Source organism: Phlebotomus argentipes, unplaced genomic scaffold, assembly GCF_947086385.1.
Source record: "Phlebotomus argentipes unplaced genomic scaffold, Phlebotomus argentipes genome assembly contig_5, whole genome shotgun sequence".
In the NCBI taxonomy this organism is placed as follows: Eukaryota; Metazoa; Arthropoda; class Insecta; order Diptera; family Psychodidae; genus Phlebotomus; species Phlebotomus argentipes.
The window spans coordinates 12,692,075-12,713,006 of NW_026776165.1; the positions used below are offsets into that span (position 1 = coordinate 12,692,075).

Sequence of the window (20,932 nt, forward strand, 5' to 3'; positions counted from 1 at the left end):
ATCTCAGTGCATGAAGAAGTCCACGGATGTTTATCTGGCTCTCAAAACACACGCATGCGATCTTTTCCGCTGATGCTGTGAGTTTTATGAATGAAAATTGCTGCGCAGAAAAACTCGCCCATCAATGGCAGTGATTGGGTATAAAAGAGAGCCTCTCTATTTTGATGTGTGAAGCCATAATTGAGATTTAGCGCGTCTGATTAGAGGGCTAATCAATTTCTTCTGCCGCGATACACATCTTGAGTCTATTCTGCGTCTGTGTGTGATTTTCTGTCGGAATTCTGTGCCTATTAATTCAATTACCCACTGACGATCACCGTGATTTTCCCAGCCAAAACCTCAGCATGTGGTTCACGATGGCGAAGGGCAAAAAGTGGAGAAGACAAGAGGAAGGCAAAAAGTCCCTTCCGAAGCAGCTCAAATGCAATTGGTTACGATTTTTTGCCACTGTTTGTCGATAATGCCAAGAACTATTGGTTTCTTGGGTGATTTATTGAATGTATCATGTAATTAATTTTGGTTTTTTTCGCACAATTTTTGCTTAGAAAAATCATTTAGGCTTCTTCAAGTCATCCGCAAAAGAATTTTTACGTTACATCCATTGAAGAATTGAAGGTTAATTTAGTTTCACGCATATTTCTTTTAGACTGTTGTATTGTCATAAATTGAATCCCAGTGATGGCGAGAAAAACACTGAATTAAATATCGATTTTCATATAAGAAGAGTAAGAAAATCAAAAATCCTTTTTCTTCTTTTTCTCTTACACTTTCTTAATGGTCCTCAAGCGATCGCGTGATTCTTCCCAAATCAATTTGCGTTCATTCTTGAGCAATCTCATGGCAGAAATTGGTCGTTTTGCACACATTGCGGAGAATTTGGACGCTGGCATTCGCCGCAGATCTGTCCCACGGGTCGATTGCCAGTGGAATGCGATCTCTCGTGATCCTCCCGCGATCCTCAGTGCCAATTCAGCAATGCTAATCTCGGCCGCGACAATTCTGCGATCTCTTTCCCAACCATCAGCCGTCCATCAGGCCTTATTATTTATCATAATCACCCAGTCGCTGGACGCCGTGTGAGACTTATATCTAATCTGGAGCACTTGAGCGTGTGCGTGCCCGAAGTCGCAGCGCAGTGACTCTCGCGCAGCGATCACTGAGCCTGCCAAGGGGGAGATAGTGTGCAGCGAAGCATCTTCAGTACTTCAGGTACTTTGGAAACAGAGCAAACATAACATAACCTAGAATAACTTCAGATTCAATCAAAGCAAAAAGAATTTTCTATTTCGCGAATACTTAAGTCATGCACAGGATACGTATTTTTATTAAATATGTATTAAAAGCTTTGATTTGCGACCAAAATCACAATGAGCGTCATTTTTCCGATTTTTGCATTATAATGATTTTAGCTAATTGTATGAAAATGTCTAATTTCCCCTATTTATGAAAAGTATTTCTTGAATTTCCCCCTTTGAGCTCGGCGTATGAATGAATTGCTGCACACGCGAGTTCGCGCATCTCCCTTGAGCGGCGACGACGGATTTGCGCGGGAATCGAGGCTCAGTCGCTGGCCGCGTGAGAGTCTTGGTGATCGCAGCCGCTGAACTGGAAATTGTTGCAGAAGAGAGACTTCAAATGTTTTGGGATCGCGGCAAGTTGGTGGTTCCCACGGAAAGGCAGCACATGCGCGATTGCGCACTTCTTGAACTCCCCGCCGCGATCTTCAGCTCGTGGCGGCACGAGTTCAGTGCTTCTTCAACTGTTGATCGCCAATTAGCATCACTTTTCGCCGCCATCCTCCGGCCAATTGACCGCGGCGATCGTCGTGCGATCATCTCCGCGCTGCGATGATCCGCAGGATTCAGCGAGAGCTTTTCCCGCCAGTCTGGCGCACAAGAGTTTGAGAAGCTTTCCGCGGGTGAGCAATAAAGCCAGTCGCGAGCTACTGTTAAATGAGCAGGAATTAAGAACCAGAACAAGAGGCGCAAAAAACGAGAATCATGCTGAATGAATGGGAAGACGACTACATTAGGTTTTTTCCCTCCGCGCGTCGAAAATTGCCTGTGAATTCAATATGTGGCGCTGAGGGATTTCACTGCCAACAATAGCACTTTTCTCGGCAAGAATCCCACAGTATCGCCACCCAGACGAGAGAGGCAAAGAAATCGCGCCGGGAGAAATATTTGAGAAATTCTGATGAAAGAGGCAAAAGAAAAGAATAAAACCTGCAACTTCGTGTCATCAATTTTTCATAACGAAAAACCGCCATGAAGTTCAATTCTCGCCGCGCGACTCACTAATTATAAATTAAACAATTAAATGAAGCAACTGTTGGGTTTTTTCATCTTCTTGTTTGCCGTACGTATAAAAAGCAAAAAAAAAGACGAGGAAGCGCAGTTCCATGAAAAGTCTCTCTCTCTGTAATATGCTTTCTTTGCCATTATGGAAAGGCGCGCGCGCCGCGCCTTTTGATATTATATATTTTGCACACGGGAAAATTCTCCATAGCTGAGCTATGATTTATTGGGATTGCGCGGCATTTTGCCGTAATTGAACTTAATGTATCACGAGCCATCTTTTGTCAATATTCATTAGAGCCAACTCTTCTGAGACTCTCCGGGATGGGAAAAAGCAATGCGAATTAATTGCTGCTGAGCCTTTTTCTCACCAACTCTCATTGTCTCTCAGGTCCTCAGCTAAACCTGTGCACCGCCCAGAAGCCACTCAAATAGTGTGTGAAGTGGAATGCGTTGATCAAATTACGGTCTATGTGGAAAAAGCAAAGTGAAGAAAAACACAATTATTATGTACACAGCATAAAAGTGTAATAATATTTCGTGATGAAACGGTGAGAGACACAAGATGCGATGATAATGAACTGTTGACGGGGTTAATGACAAGATATTGTGAAGAGATTTGCCAGGAAATTGAGTCTAATTTGGCCATTTTTCCAGTCTCACTCTTGAACTTCTTGCATGAGAGACAAAACGCCATGCAATTGTGCAGAACAGTCAATTTTTTTAGAGCTTTAAACGTAAACCAAACAGTAAATGTTCCGCTTAACCGAAAGTATCACTTAAGATTATAATGAAAATTTTTTAAGTAGATTCATTCAAAAGAAGATTTGTCGATATCTCTAAGAATTGTTGACATATTTGGAAAATAAACCCTGATTTGGAAAGCTACTGAAACACTGAAAACACAAATGATAAATTTGTAAATTGGTTTTTAGGCAGATTCTTTTCGAATTTCCAGATCAAGCTAAGAATGAATGTGCAAATGATTCAAAAAGCCATTGAATGAGATTAAAATACGTTTTTAATGCGTAGTCAAAGTTCTTGGAAATGTCTGTGAGCATGCAGAAGGTCAATTCTTCACTGGATGCGACATGGAATCCGCGGCGTGATCCTCTTAACCCCAAAACTGGCGCCCAAGGGCGGCCAGCGCATGTCAGCCCTCGAAATTGTCGCTGGTGCAGATCAATGACTCGCGCGCGATCGTGCAACGGGACGCTGGAAAAAAGCTGTACCATTGCGTGCCTTTGGGTCGTGGGGTAATTTGAGAACTTCCTGCTTGTGCCAATTGATTTTTTCCCTGTGTGTCACAATCGCGAGACGCGCAGAAGAATTTGAGCAAAATAAATAACTCAAATTTCTGCTCTTCTCGGCAAAGTTGATAAAATGTTGCGATTTTCCTCGAAGATATTGTTTTTGTTTGCACCCGCGGCGGAATGGGTAATCGCCGTACGAAAATTCCCTCAATTCCTCGCGATCACGCATCGAATCGAATTCGACACGACGCTCTGAGGCAGCAGAAATTCAAGCGAGAGCCCAAAAATGATACGCATCTGTTTGTCCGCGGCGATTTTGCTTACACGAGCTAAAAAGCGCCGGAGAATCGCGACAAGAAGTGTCGTGGAAATGTGTGTGGAAAATTGATCGGCACAGGATCAAATCGCAAGATGACTGAAGATTTCTGGCGCAATTTCTTGCACGAATTCATCAATTTTTCCTCTCTTCTCACACAAATTCTCTGGTGGCAAAAGCCTTAAGTGAATCACTGGCAGAAACTATGAAGTCATCGGCAAATTGCTGGTGTTGAACTTTGCAAATTTGTCTCTTTAAATCCTCCCCTCGTTTAGGGAAAATTCCAGCCACATGTTGACTTTCTTCCCGCGCTTGAGAGTCAAAAAATGTCTATTTTTAGAGAGGTTGATTCGTGGGAATTTCTCTGATGAGCACACAAGAGTCTCTCACTTCAGTTCCATCCAAACCATCCCTCGAGGAAGACATGGAAAGCGCGCAGGAAAAGTCTCAGGCGTTCAGTGACGGCTTCAAGTGCTGCACAGACGAAGCCCTCAAGTTCCTGCGCAGCTTGCAATCGGCGCAACAGCATCCTGGCTTGGCGGAGAGGATTCTCAGACTACAGGACGCCGAGGTGGCGAGGAGTTCCAGCGGAAAAGCTAGCCAGGCGATTCTGGAGAGGATCCGACGGAAGATCTTCGAGCGGAGAAGAAGAAAGCGAGAGATCTGGAGGCCGTGGTGAAACCCAAGAATCACTGTAATATATTTGTACAATCAGAGCACGAAGGGAGGCAATAAATCTATCTGAGAAGAAATTCCAGGATAAATTGTGAGCTTAAAAACTAATTGGAAACTTCAGTTGAGCTTGAGTTTGAGAACTTTTCCGGCTCTCAATAGTCTACATCATAAACAGTTCAGTGACTGGAGAGCCCTGGAAGGCATCTTATTCATCTTATGCTGAGAAGAGGACTTCAGACTAACGTTTCATGATTGCTTCTAAACAAAAAATTTGAATTGAACTCTCTTTCTGATTAGCCAAGACACACACCTCATTTCGGCTACGGCCAGCGCTGGCTGCCGTTACTCTACGCTGGATTTGAATTGCGATTTCGCCGCAAGTATGGTGAATTTTTCACCTCTCGATGTGGTGACTTTCGCAAAGCGCAGTCCGCAGAAAACTAGCGTGTGTGTGACTCGGAGTGTTTACATTTATTGGCTTTCTCAACTGCTGGTAAGAAATCCCACTGTATCTTTTCTCAAGCATCTGTTCTTGGGGGTTTCGTGGGTAGATTTTGTGTACTAATCGATGTGCAAAAGTTGTGTATTTGGTGGTCAAACGCGCTAGACGCCGGTAATGGGAGATGTCAAAGACTTCAATGGTTTTGACTGAATTTCCTGAGAAAATATACAAAGACCTACACGGAATGCATCTTCTACAGATTCTTTGATGTCCTGGGAATAGATTTAGTGAAATTTCCGATGCGCAAGCAGTGAATTATCTGTGGAAAATTGAAAAGAAATTTGGGGGGAAGCGCAGAGCGGATTATTGGTTAGGAACTCCCGGAAGCCTTTGCTATGCGTACAATTCTAAGGAAGTCCTTGAAAAGCTAAGGTTTTTATTTTTCTACCTGTGTTGAGTCTCAATTTTGCATGGTTTCATGTGTTTCTCTCCTTTGCAGGCATGTCGGATAAGCACTACTACGAGCACGACTACCGCGGGGATTCGCGGGATCGCGGCCGGTCGCGGGATTATGGCTCTGACAGAGGACACAGAGACAGAAATGGGCGACGGGATCACGGCGAGGGCAGCAGTAGATATGACGATCGCTCGCGGTCGCGCAACGAAGGGAGAGACAAATACTCACCGAGCAGATATGAGTCGTCATCGCGGAAGTCCTCATACCAGTCGTCCAGGGACTACGATGACTACGACCAGCCGCGCGCCTCGTCCTCCAAGCCATACTACGAGAGTAGCTCATCGAGATTCGACCGGGAGTCAAAGCCGAAATCGTCGTTTAAACCTAGGAATGACGGCGGTGGACCATCGCGTGGCCCTGGAAAGCCCAGAGGCGGTGGCGGTGGCGGAGGAGGCGGGCGTGGGCGTCGCACGAATCGCGCCATCACGGATCTGACTGTGACACGCCCGCCGACCATGGAGTCGAAGAGAGGCCAGTCTGGCAGCAGCATCACGGTTCTGGCGAATTACTTCCGAGTGCTGAAGAAGCCCGAGTGGAACATCTACAAGTACCACGTGGACTTCGCGCCGCAGCTCGAGCAGCTGACGCACAAGAAGGCCATCATGCGACGCCACGTCTCAAAGCTGGGCTCCTTTCAGTTTGACGGCAACATGATTTACTCGCCATTCAAGTTCGGCTCGGATCCGCTGATTATCGTGGACAAGGATGAAAATGACGAGATGATTCAGATCACCATTCGCTTTGTGGGAACTCTCCTGTCCACGGACGGACAGTACACGCATCTGCTGAATCTCATCATGAGGGCCACAATTGAGAGTTTGAACATGCAGAGAGCTTATGGACCGAAAGGCACCAAATACTTCGATGCTCTGCAGAAGGTGAGACAGTTCTATTTTCGCTACATAATTGGTGACTAAAGTGTGCTTCTCTTGGTAGATCGACATCAACACGCAGCATCTGCAAGTGTGGCCAGGATTCTGCACGGCCATTCGCCAGCACGAACGCGACATAATGATCTGCACAGAGTTAACACACAAAGTCATCCGCATGGAGAATTGCTACAATGTCATGCAGCACTACGCGAGGGATCAGCAGGCGGTGAAGAAGGAGTTGATTGGTGAGTGAATTCATTGTCAACAATAATTTATGATGCAGAGTTTATCACAGAAAAGTTGAAGATTTTGGATAAATGTCTCTTTTTGCACTGCAAAGTTCTTCAAATGTTCTTGTCTCCCTGCAGGCAAAGTCGTCGTGACGGAGTACAATAATTCGACGTATCGCATCGACGATGTGGACTTTGCTCTGTCGCCGTCGTCGTCGTTTGTGAAGAAGAATGGCGAGAGGACGACATTTCTGCAGTACTTCCGTGATCGCTACAACTGCAACATTCGTGACACGCGTCAGCCGTTGCTTGTGTCGCGCGCCAAGGCAAAGGATGTGCGCGCCGGGCGTCCGGAGGTGCTGAATCTGGTGCCGGAGTTGTGTCGGCTCACGGGACTCACGGAGGAGATGCGCACGAACTTCCGACTGATGAGGGATTTGGCGCAACACACGCGCATCAAGCCGGACTTGCGCGTGAAGCGCTACCTTGAGCTGAATCGGCGCATTCACTGCGAGGACAAGGCTCGCGAGGTGATGAAGAAGTGGGAGATGGATCTGGATCGACATCTGGTGGAGTTTCCGGCGCGTGTGCTGCCGACGGAGACAATTTTCTTCGGGGACAGGCGCGAGGAGAGGCCCGTGAATGCGGACTGGACGGGCGCAATGACGAGGAATAAGTTATTCGAGACGGACAGAGTATCGAATTGGCACTGCATCTGCACGAACAGGGATTACAGCCAAGGAGTATGTATTTTTGTTGTTTGTTGGGGTTCTCGTACAGGAGGCGACAAGCGACCATTTTAAGAAGAAGAAGATGTATAGTTAAATTTGTGTTTCGTGGTGAAGTGAATTCGCGGGAATTTAAATTTAAACAATTCTTTTTTCACGGATTTTCATTATTTTATTTAAGTTGTGAATGTTTGAATTTTCTTTTGCTCCTGTGAAGCCGCCCACCCTTTTTTCCTATACATATTCGCCCTTCTCTCCTTCTCAATTAAGTGATTATTTTGGTAAATTATTTTGTTTTTAATTCTCTGCTTCACATAAGTATTCAACACATCTTTTGAATATCTGCTGCAGTCCACATTTTCATTAATAAATTCACACGTGTCTCTTAGAACATTTTTTTTCACTTTAAAAGTGAGATGAAAATCGTGGAATCTTTCGAAGTAAAATTCAACTTTCTCGCAAAAATTAATGAAATCCTCACTAGGCACAATTAGTCCTCCGTAGGATAACTGTTGAACATATGATGTCCTTTCGGTCAGGTTGCACGACCTCGTGCCTATATGAGGAATGTCATCAATAAATTTGCTGGCAACAAAGCCAGCAATATATTCCATTCCATCCACTCTTTGTTGCGAGAATTTTGCTGTATTATCAATATAGTCGTGGTGGATGGAAATTGTTTCCCTATCAGACGAATGATTGCTGGCGTCTTCATTCTCTGCGGCATCCATCATTGGCATGGGAAAAATGTCCTGTATATTAGGTGAGTTTAACACGCTGTGAATGAGGCATTCATCCTCAATTACGTGCTTTAAAATGTTGACATTTTTCCCACCCTGTATATCTTGCCTACTCAAAATTAGTTGACGAATTCTCTCAATAACGTCGACAGGCGTCGGATTATTATTTCCATTGCCTTTGCCTCTGACTTGAGAGAAGAAATTTTCGAGGCAATCTTGATTTAGCCGACTGGTCAATATATATTGTATGGAGAATTTGTCAAACATCTCTTTGTACAAATTTCTCAACGACCGAATCTAGAATAGGAAGAAATAAAATTAAGAATATTTTACGAAGTTTAAGTCACACATTTTTACAAATGATTCTTACCGACATTACAATCCCCTTTTGAAAATAAAGGAGTCGCACTTTCTCATTCACTCTCATGCTCAACATCAGCTTCTCCATATCATTAAGGACTTTATCATGGATGTCCATGTTGAGTCCGTAGGCAAATTTCATTGAACCTTCTGAATCCTGGCATTTCTCAAAAGCGGGCTCATACACATTAAATATATCAAACCAATTGTTCGCCAATTCGATGATATCACTGAGCTTTTGTGCATCTGAATATTGCGGAAGATACCTTTTCAGCTGAACTGCAGTCTTGTGGGAAATTATTTGTCCTGCTAATTTAACGTTTTGTCTTTTTACCGAAGATATTTCCAGATGTTGCTGTTTCAAATTTATATTTGAGATGCTATCTCCACCCATTCGAACTATTTCTTCAAGTGGCCTTTTAGTGACTTTCGTGCCATCATCAAGCATGAAACCATTGTCGATTAACCAATTTCTGAATAACTTGAGCAAATGAGGAGCATCGGCGAATATATGGACTTTCTCTTGTGTGCTGGGATGAAGAAAGAATGGATTTTCGAAGTTTGCTTCCAATTTTTTCCACAATCCTTGATTTGCGCCTCCACCATCACAGACAATTGCCTTCACCTTGTACTGTATATTTTCCAAAATACTGAGAATATGAAATAGGAGCTTCTTCGTGACTCTTTTATCAAAATCTGTATAAATCACTTGTTTCCACGGCGAAAACAAACCTCTTACCATAATTACCTTTAAAGATATATCAATTTTTTAGGTTATTTGTTGAAATCGGTCAATCCTTTTAGACAATGACAAGTAAATCATTTCAATTGGATGATATTGTTTATTCATAAATCTCTTAAACTAAGAAATGAACATGTTGATATGAAATAATCTTAAATTTATATCGTTTTCAGAATTCAGGAGTGGTTTGAATTAATTAATGAGTCAAGAAAGCAGTACAAGATTTTAAAAACGTATAGAAATCAACTTTCAATGTTTATTTCGCTAAATAATCTGCATATATCTTACCTGGATGTTTTTGTGAGATCCATAGACAGTGTCTTCGCGTTCATTATACTCATATAATTTAGATATTGCCATTTCGTCAAAGGAAATCACACAAGTTCGCTGAAATTCCGTCATTGTTTGAGCTGCTGCCATCATCATAGTCAAGACACTGCTGAAGATCCCAGCAGTAATCTCAAATTTAGCTGCATAGCGCTGCAGAGATCTAATGCTGGGTTGAGGGATGCGTATCAGATTCGTGATGGTATTATACGTTGTAGTGCCAAGATATCTAAGGGCAAATGCCTTAGATAACTCTTCATTTGTCCACTTCACTTTCTTCTTCCGTTTCAGCAGCAGGTCCACTTGATTTGGGGTGAGAATCTGCAACACAGCATCTTTCAGTTGCCTCAATTCATGCAATTCTTTGTCTTGTGTCGTCTTCTGCTCTGCTGACGACGATGCTGTTAGAAAAAATTAATGAATTCCATATAGAGTTATTGAATATTATAAAAAAAAAAATAACTTACCAATCGATTGATCTTCCACTGTCTCCTCATAATCCGAAATAATTTCGATTGTGTTGTCGAAGAGCATATCTACTTCCGATTCTTTGTCACTTCCGGCTTCATCGCGGATCACATCATTCAGCTCTTCATCCTCGTCTCTCAAGACTGCAGTTCTCTCCTCAAACTCATCTCCATTACCGCAGTGCATGATCTTTGCGTAGGAATGATCCCCTGTGAAATACGAGAGCACATTTAAGTCAATCAATTTACACATATTTCTATTCTGAAACTTACATAGAATTGCAATCTCTGGGTTGAGAGATTGGATGAGGTCCAGACTCGCATCTGGATGAGCCCGGCTCAGCTCTGGAGATGTCCAAACTTTCGTCGGGAAAACTGAAAATTATTATAGATGAAATAATAAAAAAGAACAACCTGCATTGTATATAAATCATTACCTCCCTTCTTCAATCTCCTTCTGCACTTCCACTCTCCCTGCAGAGCTCGGGAAGTGGGGTGGAAATCGTCAGGCAGGAAGTGGTCAGAGCACACTCTGATGATCTTCTTCTCAATACCTGACGACTTCTTCAAGATTTTCCTCCACTTCCTCACCACCTTCTCACTCTCGTGGTGTGGGAGTTGGTGGAAGGAGACGTGGGGATTACATCCCTGGATATTCTCACAGCCAATTGCACTGCAATTCATTTTTCTTCAACTTTTGCACAGAAAATTGACAACTAGAATGCGCGAAATGAATGAATAGTTGGTTTATTGTGACTTCGCGCGAAAAGAAAGTCGCGATGAAAAATAGTATGATCAAAATAACTGCCGAATTTTTCGCTAAAACCTAACCTCAAATAGACGATGTCGCCTCCTGTACGAGAACCCCAACAAACAACAAAAATACATACTCCTGCATTGTGCAGAAGTTTGTGGGCTTCATGCTGACGAGCGCGAGAAATGTGGGCTTGAGTGTGGCCGACCCGAGGATCATCAGGATTGACAATCCGCGCGTGCAGGCGTACATCAATGCCATAGAGCAGGCGTGTAATGATTCCACGCAGATCATCCTGTGTGTGGTGCCTAACCAGGATGCCAACAGGTATGGTGCCATCAAGAAGAGGGCGTGCGTGGACAGGGCCGTGCCCACGCAGGCCGTGCTCACCAAGGTGCTGTCGAATGAGAAGATCCTGAAGAGTGTGTCGGCGAAGATCATGGTGCAGATGAACTGCAAGCTGGGAAATGTGCCGTGGACGGTGAAGATTCCGGCCAGTGGCATCATGACGGTGGGCTTCGATGTCACGTACGATGTGAGGGACAAGAGGAAGTCCTACGGCGCACTGGTGGCCACGATGGATCTGAGACAGTGCAACTCATACTTCAGCACGGTGTCTCAGCACACGCACGGTGAGGAGATGAGCAATTTCCTGGTGGTGAACATGATGAAGGCTCTAAAGCAGTATCAGCACATCCACCAAGATCCACCCAAGAGGATCATCTTCTATCGCGACGGCGTGGGCGATGGCGATGTCACGCACGTGATGGACCACGAGGTGAGGAGGCTGTCGCTGGATCTCAAGACAATGTTTGGCGAAAGTGCGCCCAAGCTGACCTTCATCATTGTCACGAAGCGCATCAACACACGTCTCTTCACGAAGGACATGCGAGATTTTGTCACGAATGCGCCACCAGGAACTGTTGTCGATGACGTGATCACGCAGCCCGAGAGGTATGATTTCTTCATTGTGTCACAGTGCACGAAGGAGGGCACCATTGCGCCCACATCCTACAACGTTGTCTTCGATGAGTCGGGCTTCTCGCCCGACAAGATCCAGATTTGGACGTACAAAATGACGCATCTCTACTACAACTGGAGCGGGAACGTTAAAGTGCCCGCGGTTTGCCAATACGCGCAGAAGCTGGCCTTCCTCGTTGGCCAGTACATCAATCAGGAGCCGACGCACTTACTGGAGCGGAACCTGTACTTTCTCTAGGGATTTTCCCGACTTTCCAAGGGTTGAGAGTGATCTTTCACCCCTCAAATTCACCCATTGCACTGTTTTTTATTGCTATATTTTTTTCAAAATGCTGTTGATTTAGAGAAGACATGTGTACAATAAGTTGCCAGAGATGTGGAGAATTTCCACCAGAATATGTGCTGTAACTTTGTTCATTAAAATCCATTAAAACATTAAAGTTGCGTCGATCGTGAGTTTACTTTGCGTTTTCCGAAACACTCTTGACGGTTGAGTGTTTTCCGGAAGTTCGAATATTTCGCCGTGCCTATGCAGCAAGCATTCGCCGCAGCAGAAGCATCACGCAAAAGAAGTTTTTGGTGGTTTTCGTGGTTTTCTGGAGAAATAATCGCACAACAGGGCCAGGAGGATGAGAGACGATCCCATACAGAATCTTAAGATTGTGCAGCTGGTGGAGAAATACCCACTGCTGTACGACAACACGCTGAAGGAGTATGACATGAAGCAGGAGGTTGAGAAGGCTTGGAACGCCATCGGGAGTGAACTGCGAATGGCAGGTAATTTGACCCAGGAAAATTGGCGACCGGGAAGGTGCTAAATGTGATCTACTTGGCAGGAACGATTGTCCGGGATCGATGGCGCGTGATTCGGGGCAGCTATGTGAGGTACATGCGACAGCAACACGGACTCAGCGATGGCGAAGCACCCAAGAAGCCTTACTATTTGGCCAATTACATGAAGTTCGTGAATCCCTTCCTCAAGTCTCGGGAATCTTATCCCGCCTTTGAGCGGAAGCGCCTCACACGGAGCCGCCGGCTGAAGTCGCCACGCGAGAAGACGACTTGTGTGATCAGACTGAAGCGGAACAGCCCAGAGGAGTGCACAGCCGATCAGGAATCCCAACCAGTGGCTGAGGACAACTCGATTTCCATTATTGAGCAATACTACGAGGATGAGCAGAACAACGTGGAGGAATCCACGGCGAAGGAGAGCGATCTGAAGCACGTGGAGCTGTACAACATCGCGGAATCCTCGTCGTCCTCCCACCGCTATACTGTCATCCAGACGGACAAGGGCGAGGACGTGGCCAAGAGTCCCACCAACACGGACATCCAGTGGCAGAAGGTGGACGTGGAGGAGGACACGGCGGACCTGCACTTCCTCAAGAGCCTCCTGCCCGAGATGGCCAATCTGACGCCAGCGCTGAAGAACAAGTTCAAAATCCAGATCCTCAACTCTCTCAACAATCTCCTGTACGGCGAATAAAACGCCTGCCGGACAAACAAAGTGTATCATCGCATTAAATCCTTCGGAAATGTTTCACTAACAAAAGAATTCTTTTTTTTATTATTGAGAATGGAATGGAAGAAAACATAATTAGTGGCAAGAGTGTGAATCTAAACACCAATATAATCTCGGAGAAGCCCCCAGAAAACCGCACATAAGTCAGCCCAACGCCCTGGAATTCCTGCCGATCTCACAAAACTAAAGCCCTGAGCAGTGAATCATAAATTAAGATAGAAAGAGAGAGAAGATCTACAGCACAAAGGGAAGAATCGCCTTCCTCTGGCGCGGATAGTCCTTGAACTCCTTCCGGTAGTTGCGATGCTTGCCCAGCGCCCACATTGTCATCTGGTACATCCCGGCGGCCGTGAACAGCAGCGCCGGCAGGCACTGCGTGAGGACGGAGAAGGAGAGCCAGGACAGGACCTCGTACGTGTAGTTCGGACAGGAGACGAAGTTGAAGAGAGCCGTCAGGGGATTGGCGTCCGGCCGTGGAATCTTGCGCACGGACGTGCCGGGCGGGCGCAAGTTGCGCAGATTCATGTGGATGCTGAAGTTGCCCAGCTCGCTGATGAGGAACGCCGCCAGGCCCGCATACACTTGCATTGTGCACGGCGACGTGAATAGCGGGTGATTCACGTGATAGGCCACATAGGCTGCAAAAAGAGGGAGTTCATGTTTATTTGCACGCTGACTTCACAATCTGACGTCATGCTGACCGAATCTCTTAACTTAAGACTTCATGCACTTGAATTTCCCACTTCCTCAAGATCGATGTGGGGAAAGATTAGACAATTTTGCTCTGGAATGTTATGTAAAACGCGATAAGCTGTTAATCGGACAGCTTAACTTGGCGGCACACGCGTCTCATAAATGATTGATCAGAACAGAACAATAAATATTCTAGTTCTTTGAATACTTAGAAATGCAAAGAAATTGATGGAAATGTGATTTTTTTTTTCAATCTCTTTGCGTTTTCGGAGAGACCTTTTGGGCGCTTTCAACTCGTCTCTCTCATTGCCAAACAGGTTGAAAAGTGATTAAAGAAGGCCCTGAAAGCACAATGCTGCGCCATTGCATTTCCTTGGGGAAACTGGTGGGAAACCCGGGGCGGGTGTTACCTGTGAAGCCCCAGTAGTAGGCGCAGTTCTTGAACAGGTTCCTCAGCGGCATCGTGGCGTGGCTGAAGCGGTGCACGAAGATCGTCTCCAGCAGCCTCTTGGCGTAGTGCAGCGTCCAGCAGGCCGCGGCGATGCTGCAAAAGAGAAATTCGGCGCGGTCAGTGTTGTGCTTTTTTTGCGCCTTTTCGGGCGGGCTGACGTCCAGTGTCGCGATGGATAATTATGCAATGGTTGGTGGCCGCGAGGCGAAAAGAAGGTTGATTAGCAAGTAAATGAGGTGGGAAAGTGTGAAAATATGGGGGGATTTGCATAAATTTCTGGGAATCATCGTCCCGGGAAGGGCGACTCACTGGGCGGTCTGGTGCACGGGCGCACGCGTGTCGCCGTAGAAAAGCCAGGGGCGCTGGTAGATCCACAGGTAGACGATCAGGGGCCCCGCGTACTCCGCCAGGAAGACCGTCGTCCAGCTAATCTGCGGCCCCAGGTCCTTCACGTACAACTTGCTGCCGTCACGGATGCCCAGCGACTGCATGGTCTCGCTGTCCTTGAGCGCCTTGCCCTTATCCGCCAGCCGGATGGCCTGGCGGTCCACGTTGAGCGCCTTCCGGGCGCTGTACACCTGCCTCTTCACCTCCGCCACCGTGGAGTTGGGCTGCAGCTGGCATTTCGTCAGCAGCTTCGAGTTGTGGGCAAACAGCACTTCGACCTGCAACGAGTCCCGAAACTGAACAGGGATTCACAGGAGAAACGCAATGCGCGCTCACTAACCTCCATTCTCGCAAGTCACTTCTCGGCAAATGAAAGCCACTCGACTGAAGATCGCGACTTGCCCGTGAAAAAGGCCAAGACGCGGCCGAGAGACTCGGCGGAATGCTCGAACTTGCTCAAAAACTTTCTCATCATGCTGAAAATCAATGTCTTAAATTTATGTGCTTTTTTGGGGCAATAAATAGACTAAAGATATGTGTTATCAGAACAAAGTAAGGCGAAAATCTATAAACCATTAAATTCAATTCATCAACTAAATAAATACTTGGCTTGATAATAAATATTTATTTGCTATTCAGAACATTACTTCTTCTTTTCTCCAGCAACCAATCGAGAGCATCTCGTTGAATATTTCGCGTTGTGAGTCGTGAAATTTCGAGGGGCCGAGCTTTGAAATAACGAACAATGTAATCATCAAATTTTCTTTATTCACTTAATTACAATTTAAACGTGGAAAACAATGCAATTCAATTGAGAATTTCTACCGCTCCTCGTCTAGAGGATTTGCACTCCAGCCTGGGAGCAGTACTTGTTCAGGATCTGCCCGGCCAGCGCCGGCATTTTGTGAATCAGCTGCGGAATCTGCCCAGGATTGGCAGCCGACAGCTTTGCCAGGCTCTGCACCAGACACATTCGTCCATCTGCCACATCGGGATATGGATCGTTGGCCTTGGGCTGGGCGTAGTTGAGTTGCGAGTAGGCAACTTGATAGCCCGGTGTGTCCTCGATCTCTATGAAGTCATCGTCGCCCTCGGTGACGGCGTCAGGTTGCGCCTCGAACACCTGAATGAGAGCTTCCATGAGACGCGGCCAGAACTGGACGTAGGGCTCCGTGAGCATGCTCGGGCACTCGCACAGGATCCGCGCCATGCCTACGGCCACAATCTTCTTGTCCACCTCGGCCGAGATGCGATTGAGATCGGGAATGAAGACGCGCTCCAGCACCATGCCGAACATCTGCGCCTGAATCTCATCGATCATCTGCACGAGATTTTGACTGCCCACTTTACCGGCGTAGAAGCTGAAGAAGATGATGAGGCCGCGTATGTACTTTGTGGTCTTGGACAGACTGAGGCGCTGGAAGAGCAGCACGAAGATCTGCCTGAGACTCTGCTGCAACTCCTGCATGGGATAGTGCAGCAGCAACGTCTGCAGCAGGTAGAATCCCTCGTGGTCATTCGTTTTGGAGGCAATCATCTTCTGGAACACACCCAGCACAGCATTCAGCTTGCTGTACGCCACAATCTGCCCAGCACCCTGTCGAATGTACGCACAGATCAGCCTGATGAGGGGCGTCACATTGCCCGGACGATCCCAGAGCAGCGGCGACAGGAGGAAGGGAAACAGCGCCATGTACGGCTCTGGGATCGTCGGCACGCCCTCGCGCATCTCCAGCAGCAGCGACAGGAGCTGAAACACGTACGGGATGAACTCGAGGATGTCCTGCTGCAGAATGTTCTGGAAGATGGGAAACAGGGCCTCCTCGAAGGACTCCACAGCACTTGTTTGCGCCTTGCACACCACCTTTATCGACAGCGACAGCGTCTCGAAGAGGTAGTGATTGAAGTGCGGCTTCGACGGATTCTTCGACACCATCGTGAGGATTTGCGTGAGGCGCGGCAGCACGATGCTGCCCATGAAGGGTAGTGCGCCCTCTTGCAGCACAGAAGTGCACCTCATGATCGCCTTCATCACGTACTCATTCTCCGCCGATCCGGTCAAGTCTAGCGTCCCGAACAGGCCAGTGTACAGATCACTGGCGAGCGGAGACAGTTCAGCGGCCGTGATGGGCGCCTTCTGGCCAGGAGTGCGAATCATCAGGATCTTCTCAATGGCGCACGCCGCATAGCTGTGCACAACGACGCTCTGTGCCTGGAAGGAGGAAAAGAGTTACGCTTGTCAGCCAATTCTCTCGATAAAGCGTCCAGTTCAAGCTCACCTGCAAGTGGCGAATGATGAGCGGCAGACACGCCACGACGCTGCTCGTCTCCAGGCAGCTGCGAAAACTGATGAGGAACTTGAGGGCGTCCGCCTTTAACACTGGCATCTCATTCACATTGCTCCTCTCCAGCTCGGGCACGATGTGTTGCTGGCAAAACTGCGGCAGAGGCACGAGTTCAGACGTCTGCGTGACGCCGTGGCGCTGCGTACTTCCGCGCGACGCCAGCGAAGTGACCAGAAAGATGGCCGTGTCCTTGGCTCGCCAATTCCCCTGTGGATTCGCCGAATGACGCGACAGCAGCACCTGCAGATACTGACTGAAAATCTCGAAGATCTTCGCCTCGAACTTCTGCGAGAGAATCTTCACGAGATCACACGCCGCCCGCCGCCGAGTGTCAATGTCTGATCCCTCGATGTCACGACGAATGTACTCCTCTGGGTTGTCCTCGAACAGCTCCTCATCCGACGCCCTGAAGTCCATGTTCGGAATAATGACCTTCTCGCAAATGCTGGCCAACACGTTGGGATCCTCGAAGAGGTGCCGATAGTGACTCCTGTCCGCCACTGTGCCGAGGAACGTGAGCGCGTGCGACACGAGTGTGTCGTACTTGGTCTGATTGCCCGTGTTGACCAGCAACTCCCACACGGCAGTCACGAACTGCGGCATGTACGGACTGAACTCCTCGTCGTACTTCTGCGCGTACAGGCAGAGATTCTCGCAGATTTGGGAGCGCAACTGCTCCATCACGCCCGCCTCCTCGTCGTCACCGGTGCGCAGGAGGGGCACGTCTGTGGTGAGCATAGTGAGGAAGCTGGGCATCCACGTGGGCATGTTGTCCTCGAAGAACTCCGGCAAGTCCTGATAATTGAGCGAGTAGAATACCTTGCAGACCAGCACCAGAGAGCCATAGATCACTTTGAGCGCCTGCTGGTTGCCGGCATGCGTCGTGGCGAGGTTCATGGTAGCCACGAGGAGATCCGTCAGTGGCTTAGCCAGCTTGTCCAGCACTAGCTTGATCTCCAGCCAGAGAGTCTGGCTCTTGAACTCGTAGCGGTAGCGTTTGAAGAGACTGTGACCCGTCTGCAGGATGCCGTTGATGACATTGAAGTCGCCAGTGGCAAACTTCTCCACCATCTCATCGATCAGCTGTGGCCACTTGTCCGGGAAGTCGTGTTTCCCAATGATACTCACAGCGTCGCTCAGCTGCTTCTGCGTCGCCGTGGGCGATTTCAGCATCAGCGTCACAATAAGTGTCTTGATGGCCGTGCGATCAGTTTCGTGAATCTTGTCCGCCTTGCCCTCCTCCGGATCGTGATACCAATTCCTCTTCACGTAGTTCTTGAACGTCACGGATCCGGCCACTCGGATTGTCATGTCCAGGTCCTCCTTGTCGATCAGATGCAGCAGTAGGATTGGGTAGTTCTGATTCCCTTCCACGCTCTCTAGGAACTGCTCGGCTGCAAGACGGAGAAAAAGGCGTCAGGCGCCCCCAAAGCCGTGACATTCTCCTTAACCTCACCTGGGCGTCGAACGTTGGGATCCGGGCTCAGCGTTTGCTGCAAGTACTGCGCCAGGAGGCGGAAGTTCTCCTCATTCAGGTCCATTAGGGCCACGGGAAGGAGTCACAGTGAGAAAATTGTACAAAATATATGTGAAAATGCAAAAACAAAGCAAATTTGGCCAGACACGATCGCGCTTCTCGCTTCCTTTTTGACAACAACTGCGCTCCGGAATTTCGAAAATCACTTTTCGACAGATTCGGAGCTATTTGACAGCTGCCATCTTTATTTACATTTTCAGTAGTGAAAGCATTTTCAGTATTTCACGCATTTCAATGAGTTTCCTATGATATTTCTCTAATATTAGTGCTAAAAGAGATTCACGATATTCTCAGCTTGACCATGGGTGAGTGAAAAGTGGAAAATTGAAAAGTATTAGTGGGTAAATTGATGTGTTTTGCAGAGTATGAAAAATCTCGAAACAGCACTGCAACACGTTCAAGACAGGGCAGAACAACATCGGCACAGTATGATCGCTATATCAGATTTCTGGCCAAGCATCCCGCTGTGCTGAATTCCTCGCACAAGGACTACAATCGCCTGTGGAAGGATCTCACTGCCGAGCTGAATACGCAGGGCCCGGCGTTCTCGAGAAGGTACTGGCAGGGAAGGCTGCGGAATTGGCAATATCAATTGATTGGGAAGCAGAGAAGGAACGCCACACTGTCACCAAGGGACATCCGGGCTCTGCAGTTGATTGGGAAGATAAAGCCCTTGATAAAGCCTGATGTAGAGACCCGCGAAGTCTCTGAATCTGAGGAATCTCAAGGTATTCAGCGCAATGACTTGAAAGTTGACTCGTTTGGTGTAATTGTTGTTATTCTTCAGGCTTTGGCAACGGTGATTCTTATCTGATTCCTATTGAGAGCTACCGGCAGAAGGCTAGCAGAACCAGCAAGGATCAGCACTATGCCTTCGTGGAGTTCTTAGAGAAGCATCCGCACATCCTGGATGCCTCTCAGGATGTGCGGATGTCCTCAGGTTACAGAACGATGTGGAAGGAACTGGCGGGGATATTGAATGAAAAAGGACCTTATCGCAGCACTGGACAGTGGCAGACGCTTCTCCGAGGCTGGCGCAATGGCATAGTCGCAAAGAATAAGCGGGCAAAGCAGCAGGGCGTCTGCAATCTCACGGAACTGGAGAAGAAACTGTTGAAAATCATCAGTCAAATTCCCCATCATGTCACATATGCGGAGAATTCTTCTGATGATGATTCGCTGACGGCTAAATTGGATATGGATGAAAATGAGCTCATGGAGGAGACTCAGTCGCACTCTGAAGAAATTTTGGCGGATACTTTGCCAGAGAATCCAGACATATCTTCTGTGTGGTTCACAGAACCCAAGAAGGAGATCATCCTGGACGTGGTGGATGAAGATGACATGTTGAAGGAGTCATTTGAAGTTTCCAAGAATCGAATGATGACTTTTCCCAAGGTTAGAACTTTGTCAGTGTGACATATTGAAATTTTTTTTAATCTCAAAGCTTTCTTTCATAGGATCCAGTGAAGAAGTGGACAGAGAAGGAGGTTAAATGCCTCATTAATTACATCAAGGGTAGTCTAAAGGACTTTGAGAAGCCAAATCCTAACATTTACTATGGAAGATTTCTCTCAATATATCCATCAATCTCTTCGGACGTCGACAAGAAGTGGAACATCGTTAAGGAACAGGTGTCTTTCCTTCAGAGGCAGTACAATCAGGTGAAGAAGACTCTCCAATGGAACACAGAAAAAGATCCTTCATCCAAATTGATTCAGAAAACTGGTAATATCATGAATTGTGATACTCCATCATCCGCAATAACACTTTGCACTGATTCTTGCAGCACAACTGCTCACAAAGTGTCCCTACTATGATGATCTGGATCTGATCTTCAGCAGAATGACTCAGAATGCAGAAACCCAGAAAATCGAGTGGAATTGTCGACCCCAGAAAGTCTTCCTTCCATCGCAGATAACAGTTCGCAATATGAAGACGAGTCAGGATCTCTTCATGCCGTCAACTTCGAGTACTTCATTCGTCTCAGAACCTTCCAAGGAGTGGGAAGAGGAGAAGCTAAATCTGGAAATCCGTAGATTCGAGCTGGAGAAGCAGAAGTTCATACATGAGATGCAAATGAAGCACAAGAAGTTCGCCCTGGAGAGTGACATGAGGAAGAGAGAGTTGGAATTGAGGAAGCTGGAGCTGGAGAATGATCGACTGGAGGTGGAGAAGATGATTGAGATTGAGAAGTTGCGATTGCAACAGGAGGAGCGAATAGAAAGATTTCAGATTCAAATGCAATATGGAATGTGAGAACAGAGAAAATACACATTTAAAAATAAATCCACCA

At 47.0% G+C, this 20,932-nt stretch overlaps 6 protein-coding genes across 6 annotated transcripts; 3 read left to right on the forward strand and 3 right to left on the reverse strand.

The window, feature by feature from the left end:
- Nucleotides 1–5,830: 5,830 nt before the first annotated feature.
- Nucleotides 5,831–12,141, forward strand: LOC132256060 (protein aubergine-like). Its single transcript, XM_059752242.1, has 7 exons — nt 5,831–5,849; nt 5,894–6,378; nt 6,437–6,617; nt 6,741–7,345; nt 7,870–8,093; nt 9,583–9,701; nt 10,807–12,141. The coding sequence occupies exons 1-7, from the start codon at nt 5,831–5,833 to the stop codon at nt 11,937–11,939; spliced, it is 2,766 nt and encodes a 921-aa protein (XP_059608225.1). The 3' UTR covers nt 11,940–12,141.
- Nucleotides 7,344–10,811, reverse strand: LOC132266009 (uncharacterized). Its single transcript, XM_059766832.1, has 2 exons — nt 9,967–10,811; nt 7,344–9,900 (listed from the first exon to the last, which is right to left on the reverse strand). The coding sequence occupies exons 1-2, from the start codon at nt 10,217–10,219 to the stop codon at nt 9,437–9,439; spliced, it is 717 nt and encodes a 238-aa protein (XP_059622815.1). The 5' UTR covers nt 10,220–10,811; the 3' UTR covers nt 7,344–9,436.
- An 89-nt stretch (nt 12,142–12,230) lies between the features above and the next one.
- On the forward strand, nt 12,231–13,216 carry LOC132266008 (uncharacterized). Its single transcript, XM_059766831.1, has 2 exons — nt 12,231–12,478; nt 12,538–13,216. Exons 1-2 carry the CDS (start codon nt 12,331–12,333, stop codon nt 13,185–13,187), a joined length of 798 nt encoding a protein of 265 aa, XP_059622814.1. The 5' UTR covers nt 12,231–12,330; the 3' UTR covers nt 13,188–13,216.
- A 23-nt stretch (nt 13,217–13,239) lies between these two features.
- LOC132266007 (probable very-long-chain enoyl-CoA reductase art-1) lies at nt 13,240–15,171 on the reverse strand. Its single transcript, XM_059766829.1, has 4 exons — nt 15,095–15,171; nt 14,677–15,032; nt 14,327–14,460; nt 13,240–13,861 (listed from the first exon to the last, which is right to left on the reverse strand). Exons 1-4 carry the CDS (start codon nt 15,098–15,100, stop codon nt 13,458–13,460), a joined length of 900 nt encoding a protein of 299 aa, XP_059622812.1. The 5' UTR covers nt 15,101–15,171; the 3' UTR covers nt 13,240–13,457.
- Nucleotides 15,172–15,511: 340 nt separating this feature from the next.
- On the reverse strand, nt 15,512–18,748 carry LOC132265804 (exportin-2). The gene is made up of 3 exons (XM_059766581.1): nt 18,556–18,748; nt 17,034–18,493; nt 15,512–16,966 (listed from the first exon to the last, which is right to left on the reverse strand). The coding sequence occupies exons 1-3, from the start codon at nt 18,638–18,640 to the stop codon at nt 15,590–15,592; spliced, it is 2,922 nt and encodes a 973-aa protein (XP_059622564.1). The 5' UTR covers nt 18,641–18,748; the 3' UTR covers nt 15,512–15,589.
- A 57-nt stretch (nt 18,749–18,805) lies between these two features.
- On the forward strand, nt 18,806–20,926 carry LOC132265796 (uncharacterized). Its single transcript, XM_059766573.1, has 5 exons — nt 18,806–18,941; nt 18,999–19,364; nt 19,424–20,034; nt 20,097–20,364; nt 20,426–20,926. The coding sequence occupies exons 1-5, from the start codon at nt 18,938–18,940 to the stop codon at nt 20,893–20,895; spliced, it is 1,719 nt and encodes a 572-aa protein (XP_059622556.1). The 5' UTR covers nt 18,806–18,937; the 3' UTR covers nt 20,896–20,926.
- Nucleotides 20,927–20,932: the final 6 nt, after the last annotated feature.

Excerpts from the sequence above, each read along its gene's own strand:
- LOC132256060 (XM_059752242.1), top strand. Across the intron at positions 7,346-7,869 it reads ACAGGGATTACAGCCAAGGA|GTTGCACGACCTCGTGCCTA; the intron begins GTATGTATTTTT and ends CCTTTCGGTCAG. Across the intron at positions 8,094-9,582 it reads AAAAATGTCCTGTATATTAG|CTGCTGCCATCATCATAGTC; the intron begins GTGAGTTTAACA and ends TCATTGTTTGAG.
- LOC132265804 (XM_059766581.1), bottom strand. The coding sequence starts at position 18,640 with ATGGACCTGAATGAGGAGAACTTCCGCCTCCTGGCGCAGTACTTGCAG. Across the intron at positions 18,494-18,555 it reads TCCCAACGTTCGACGCCCAG|CCGAGCAGTTCCTAGAGAGC; the intron begins GTGAGGTTAAGG and ends TCCGTCTTGCAG. Across the intron at positions 16,967-17,033 it reads TCATCATTCGCCACTTGCAG|GCACAGAGCGTCGTTGTGCA; the intron begins GTGAGCTTGAAC and ends TCCTCCTTCCAG.
- LOC132266007 (XM_059766829.1), bottom strand. Across the intron at positions 14,461-14,676 it reads CCCGTGCACCAGACCGCCCA|CATCGCCGCGGCCTGCTGGA; the intron begins GTGAGTCGCCCT and ends TCTCTTTTGCAG. Across the intron at positions 13,862-14,326 it reads CTACTACTGGGGCTTCACAG|CCTATGTGGCCTATCACGTG; the intron begins GTAACACCCGCC and ends CTCTTTTTGCAG.
- LOC132266009 (XM_059766832.1), bottom strand. The coding sequence starts at position 10,219 with ATGTGTAAATTGATTGACTTAAATGTGCTCTCGTATTTCACAGGGGAT. Across the intron at positions 9,901-9,966 it reads AGTGGAAGATCAATCGATTG|CATCGTCGTCAGCAGAGCAG; the intron begins GTAAGTTATTTT and ends TTTTTCTAACAG.
- LOC132265796 (XM_059766573.1), top strand. Across the intron at positions 19,365-19,423 it reads TGAATCTGAGGAATCTCAAG|GCTTTGGCAACGGTGATTCT; the intron begins GTATTCAGCGCA and ends GTTATTCTTCAG. Across the intron at positions 20,035-20,096 it reads GAATGATGACTTTTCCCAAG|GATCCAGTGAAGAAGTGGAC; the intron begins GTTAGAACTTTG and ends TTTCTTTCATAG.
- LOC132266008 (XM_059766831.1), top strand. The coding sequence starts at position 12,331 with ATGAGAGACGATCCCATACAGAATCTTAAGATTGTGCAGCTGGTGGAG. Across the intron at positions 12,479-12,537 it reads GAGTGAACTGCGAATGGCAG|GAACGATTGTCCGGGATCGA; the intron begins GTAATTTGACCC and ends TCTACTTGGCAG.